The 6,107-nt window shown below is 47.2% G+C and overlaps 1 protein-coding gene across 2 annotated transcripts in view; it reads right to left on the reverse strand.

Moving 5' to 3' along the window:
- The window catches only part of TM7SF3 (transmembrane 7 superfamily member 3), a 37,701-nt gene extending 34,515 nt beyond the window's left edge, over positions 1–3,186 (reverse strand). Inside the window, exon 1 of one of the 2 annotated variants that reach the window (XM_021712728.1) lies at positions 2,884–3,136. In XM_021712728.1, the coding sequence (XP_021568403.1) occupies positions 2,884–2,974 (91 nt within the window). In that variant the 5' untranslated portion in view covers positions 2,975–3,136. Of the gene's footprint in view, positions 1–2,883 lie in introns of both variants that reach the window. The other variant, XM_008058790.1, reaches the window with a different exon arrangement.
- Positions 3,187–6,107: the final 2,921 nt, after the last annotated feature.

The following is a 6,107-nucleotide window of genomic DNA, read 5'->3' on the forward strand; positions in this document are numbered from 1 at the left end:
ATGTGTGATTCATTTCCCATGTCTGCTGGTCACAAAGCACCTTCCTGAGATATTCTAGGAACTCCATGTGCCACCTTCAAAGATGCATTCAGCATTCAAGCCACTACTTCAGCTGCTGCTAAAAATAGGTAAATCCTCCTAAATTATAGCAGTTGCTAAACTTCTTTCCTTCCTTCCTTTCTTTGTCAGGGTCTCATTCTGTGACCCAGGCTGGAGTACAGTGGCATGATCATGGCTCATCGCTGCCTCAACCTCCTGGGCTCAGGCGATCCTCCCAAGTAGCTGAGACTGCAGGTAGGTACCACCACGAATTTTTTTTATTTTTTGTAGATACAAGGTTTCCCTATGCTGCCTAGATTGGTCTCAAACTCCTGGGCTCAAGCGATCCTCCCACCTCAGTCTCCCAAAGTGTTGGGATTCCAGGCATGAGCTACCACGGCTGGCCCACAATTTAAGTTTGCATCATTATCAGAATCACCAAACAGCAATCTGCCCATCTTCCAGGAGAATCATGCAAACTTGAACTAGGTCTTTCTTAATTTCCATACTGACTTTTATATGACAGAGGTAGAGAATATCAGCTTTTACTATCACTCAGCAAAATTCCTACATTGTCCCTCTCCCACATAGAAGAACAATGGCAATACTAATGCAAAGAGAATAACCCTCGTTGAAGAATATCAGTGCTGTAATAATAGAAAAGAGACAAGAAATAGCACCTGAAAAAATAATTTCTCAATCTGTCACTCATATTTCTCAACTTTTGTGTAAAAATTTCTGGATATTAAATACTAAAGCACCAAACTAGAAACACAAAGTTCTGGATTCCAGTCCGCCTGACTACAAACCCACTATCTCAAATTCCACCTGTTAAAATGGAGATAGCAGCCAGGCTCAGTGGCTCAGCCCGTAATCCTGGCACTTTGGGAGGCCGAGGCAAGTGGATTGCCTGAGTCCATGGGCTCCAGACCAGCCCAGGCAACTTGGCGAGACCTCATCTCTACAATAAATCAAAAATTAGCCGGGCGTGGTAGCTTGCGCCTGTAGTTCCAGCTACTTGGAAGGCTGAAGAGGAAGGATCACCGGAGCCCAGCAGGTCAACACTGGAGTGGCCATGAGTATGCCACTGCACCCCAGCCTGGACACCCCAGCCTGGAGTGAGACTCCAACTCAAAAACAAATGGAGATAGCATCTCTTCTACCTCAGGCATACGGCTATTTTGAGAAATGAGGATTCACAGAAGGTATTTCACACGTACTATGCGAGATACTCTTACTGGAAGGCAGCTTTACTGAAGCGGAAGGACCATGAAATTTACAGGAGCCACACCTGGGTTCAAATCCTATCTGTGCCCCTACTAGCTGTTCATTTGTGAAGTGAGCACCTTGGGCCTCAGCTTCATCCTCTGCCAGGTGAGGAAGATTACTGTAACATAGGGTGGTGAGGGCTAAATAATACTGCACACAGAGAATGTTAGTGCTCTATTAAAAGCAAGGTTTTCCTGCCCCTCAAAAAACAACCATAATTGCCCTTTCCAACTTTGGCCTTAGTCCTATGCCAAGAGTCTAGAATTCATTTTTCACAAGGGCTTTTCAAAGATAAGCATTTAGGAATACAATCACATTACTCAGAAAATATTATGTTTTGGAACTGCAACCAGTGTCTCAAGTTCAAAGTAAATGGAAGAATGTGCTTCACTTCATGGAAAAGCACATGATTATCAGCCTGGCACAAATAGTACTTTTTATATTTTATATGAACAAACCACGAACTGTTGTAAAAACCCATTCACCAACCACAAGACCTACCATCAAAAGTCCCATTCTGAGTTCCCACAGAGATGACCAAGAGTCACCTGAAATGATCACAACAGGGGCCAAGCCCAGGCATGTTTTTTCTTCCCTTGGCTCCTGCAGGTGAATTCAAAGTAGTAACAGAATTGTGTTGATTTTTGTTTTCCTAATCTTAGTTTTACTCTCTATTAATTTGCGTGTCTTTTTTAGTCCATTTATGGATGGCAAGTAATACTGGGTTGGCAGCTGCAATGACTGGGAATTTGGCGATCTCTGCAAAAGAATGTCTTACAGAGATCCCTTCCATGTTGGATGAGAAACATTAGAGAATACAGCTTGTTAGTTTTTGTCTATTTTGAGCTCAAATCAATTTGGGATTCCTTGCCCACAAGAAAAGAGAAAAAGTCTTTGATATCTGGACTGGTAAGCTTTTGTATGCCTGTGTTAATTTTTCATCTGTGGCTGGAATTGTAGGACTGAGTAGTGTATACACTATCTGTATGCCTATGTATCCGTAATTCAGAACGTCTTTTATCTCATTGTAAATGTGGTGCATTTTCCTGTCCCCAGATGGCATTAATAAATTAGATCGCAAAGGCTCTTAAAAATAAGTCAAGTCCCATTTTTCCTCTCAAACTCTGAAAAACATGGTCAAGCTCTAACTCGGTTGGATTCTGGAGTGCAAAAGCTCAACACAGCTTGGAGAGCCCCGAGTTCCTCGCCGAGTCTCGCCGTCCAGAAGCTCAGCTAGTCCACTAAGGAGCAAAGGGGCGCTTTCGTATGTTACATGAAAACCACAAACATGGCTGCTCCCTAAGGGAGATAATGAGGTGTTTGAAGAAGACAGCTCCTTATCTCTTCCCACTTCCCCAGGCTAACTGAGGAGGCTGACAGTAAGGCCGCCTTCGCCATGGGGTTTTTTTTCCACTGCAGGAAAGAACTCCCGTCCTTCGGTGCCGGTTCTGACCTCACCCCCCAGCGAGCACCACCGCCCCTGCCCGCCGGACGGACCCCGGGCAGGGACGTTGACCTTGCAAAAAACGCAAAAGCAACTGCGTGGCTCGCAGCAGCGAGGCGCCCGGACCTTACCCTCGCTGGAGTTCCCGACGAGCTCGGCGGCGCCGGCCGCCCCGCGTTCCGACGCCAGCGCCGCCAACACCAGCAGCCGCAGGAGCCCCATCGCCGCCCCGGGCCCGCGCCAAGGTCCGGGTCGGGGGCGGCCGTGCGCCTCGGGGCACCGCAGCCTCGGCCGCGCTACCCCGGGGCGCTGGGGCGGGGCGCCATCGCCCGCCAGGTGCACACGCCTCGCACCTGCCAGCCCCGCGGTGCCCCGCGCGCGGCCCGCGGCGACCCGGCCCCACGACCGGGCTCCTCGCCCCGCACCTCACCGCCCGCGCGCCTCCCCGCGCCTCCTCCCGGCCTCCGTGCGTCACCGCGCGGGTCCCCGGGCGGGGGCGGCGCTGGGGGCGTTCCCAGGCAGCGCGCGCCCCCTCCCGGCGCGCGGGGGGCTCGCAGGAAGTCCTGGAGAGGCTTCTCACTTCTCAATTCTCCCCCCCGCTTCTCACTCTGGCATCTCGCCGCTTACGAAAACCATCGTTCAAGGACAGAAGGGCTGTCAGTTGCGGACTAACGTCTCCAGGTTCCCGCGTGCAACGGCCCTCACAACAACGGAAAAGAGGAATCGGGGCCCTCCTTCAACCCGTGTTTCCCAACAAGAGGAGATTGTTTCCCCCTGTGGCAATCGGCTCTGCTGCCAAGGCTGATGTTTGTATGATAATGCCGGGCAGTTGCTGTTTCCGTAGTGGCGGCTGCGCTAGAGGTGAGCACCACCTTTAACGGTAGTTTCATGTTCCCTAAGCAAAATATCCTCGAAGACGCGCAGCCTTCATCGGGACTTCCTCTCTCAAAGCTCATCCCCGAGGGCTGTTGAAGGGACAGTGACACACGGGCCACGTGACAGGTGGCTGGCTCATCCGCTGATCGTGGAATTCGATGTACAGACTCAAAGTGAATTGGGTGGGAGTGTCCTGCTCTCCCTTCCTACTCTGTAAATTTCTCATGTGTATATTTTAATGAGCAGCTCTAGCTTGGACATTACTTGCTCAACTAATCCACTACTAAGCGAACAATCAATACCAGGGTCCTTAATGTTAACAGGTGTTAAAGAAAAAAAACGATTCGATGATGCTTGTTAAAGCACGGGAAGGAAGGTTATTCAGGACCATCTCTATTAGAATGGGGGCCTCTGCAACCGGGTCTTGCAGTGAGGAAAAGAGATTGAGCTCAACTCTAAAGACGGCATGGTTAAGTGGAAATTTATAGCCAAGGAGCAGAGTGGGGTGTTCGTGGATGGAAAATTACTAGGAGGAAACATCAGGGGTAAGGAGGATTCTGGCTAAACTGGCCTAACAATTCTTGCTGAAGACAGGTCAGGGTGATCAGACACCTGGGAGGTGACAGAGGATGAGGGAACTAATCAGATATAGAAGATATTCAGATGCGGAGAATGGGGGGTTTCTTGCCACACTGATGTAGCAGAGTTCTTTGCTAAAACTAGATTTTACAAGGAAGTGCACAGAAGGGCCCAGCAGAAGATTCAAAAGCCTGACTAAAGTTTGGCCAAGCAAAGAATCTTTGTCACAGGTACAACTCCTTTCCTGTTCTCCCACCGCCTGGTCCAAATGTTCACACCTTTAGTAGCAAAGTCTGTTTCTATGGGGCCTATTCATTCTCTCACATGCCCCCATTCCTATTATCCTCAGTAGATGAAATCTGTACAGCCAGCTATTTGAGAGGCTGAGGCAGGACGATTGCTTGAGCAGTTGAAGTAGGTCAAGGCTGCAGTGCCCTCTGATCATACCTGTGAAGTCACTGTATCCAGCATGGGCAACATAGAAGACACCCGACTCTTAAAAAAAAAATAGTGTACAAAACTATTCATCAAAGTGTTATTTATAGTAGCAAAAACATCTAAACAACTTAAATGCTCGACAATGAGGAACTAATTAAACAACCCATAATGCATCTATATAACAGAATCTTATGCAGCCTTTCACTTATGTTCTAGAAGGCAACTGACCTTGAAGTTTTTTATCAAAAGGCAATTTACAAAGCAATAAGTATATATTGTATGAGTTTTTTTTTTTTTTTTAATACTTCTTTTGTGAACCCAGAGCAATGGATAGACTGGATTGTAATGTTTAGAGAGACAAGGCCAGGCACCGTGGCTCACACCTATAATCCCAGTACTTTGGGAGGCAGAGATGAGAGGATTCCCTGAGCCCAGGGGTTCGAGACCAGCCTGGACAACTTGGTGAAACCTCGTCTCTACAATAAATCAAGAAAAATTGCGGGGTGTGGTGGCACACACCTGTAGTTCCAGTTATTTGGAAGGCTGAGTTGGAAGGATCACTTGAGCCCAGCAGGTTGAGGCTGCAGTAGCCTTGAGCATGCCACTGCACTCCAGTCTAGGTGACAGAGTGAGACTCTTACTCTCAAAAAAAAAAAAAAGAGAGAGAGAGAGAGAGAAAAGAACTCACTCGCTATGTTGTCCAGGCTGGCCTTGAACTCCTGAACTTCAGCAATCCTGCTGCCTCAACCTCCCAAATAGCTGAGACTACAGGTGTCCACACCCATGTCAAACTTGTTTCTTTTAAAATATGCATTCATCATAGTTATGTGCATAGAAAAACAAAGTGAAAAAATATATATCAAAATGTTTAAAATAGTTATCTCCAGATGGTTAAATTAAGAATAATTTTCTGGCCGTGTACGGTGGCTTAAGCCTATAATCCCAGCACTTTGAGAGGCTGAGGCAAGAGGATTGCCTGAGCCTGTGGGTTCAAGACCAGCCTGGGCAACATGATGAGACCTCATCTCTATAATAAATCAAAAAATTAGCTGGGCATGGTACCACGTGCCTGTAGTTCCAGTTACTTGGAAGGTTGAGGCAAAAGATTACCTGAGCCCGGCAAGTTGAGGCTGCAGTGGCCAGGAGCATGTCACCACACTCCAGCCTGGGTGACAGAGTGAGACTCCAACTCAAAAAAAAAAAAAAAAAGAATAATTTTCTTTGCACATATCTGTGTAAAAGCTCTACCTTAAATGTGTATGTTTTTGAATAAGGAAATATAATTTTTTAAAAAGGTAAATATAGTTTTGAAGATTTTCTTGTAAAAGTCCTCAGAAGAAAAGTCCATTTTGCTGAGTATAACACATTTTGCTTTTCATGGTGGAGCTCCTGTCTACCTCTCCAGGCTCTTACTGCAACTAAAACCAAACTCCGCTATGCTTGCTGCACTGAATTAACTTCA

The sequence above is a fragment of the Carlito syrichta genome, unplaced genomic scaffold (assembly GCF_000164805.1).
Source record: "Carlito syrichta isolate Samal-C Ts95f unplaced genomic scaffold, Tarsius_syrichta-2.0.1 Scaffold303626, whole genome shotgun sequence".
Lineage (NCBI taxonomy): Eukaryota > Metazoa > Chordata > Mammalia > Primates > Tarsiidae > Carlito > Carlito syrichta.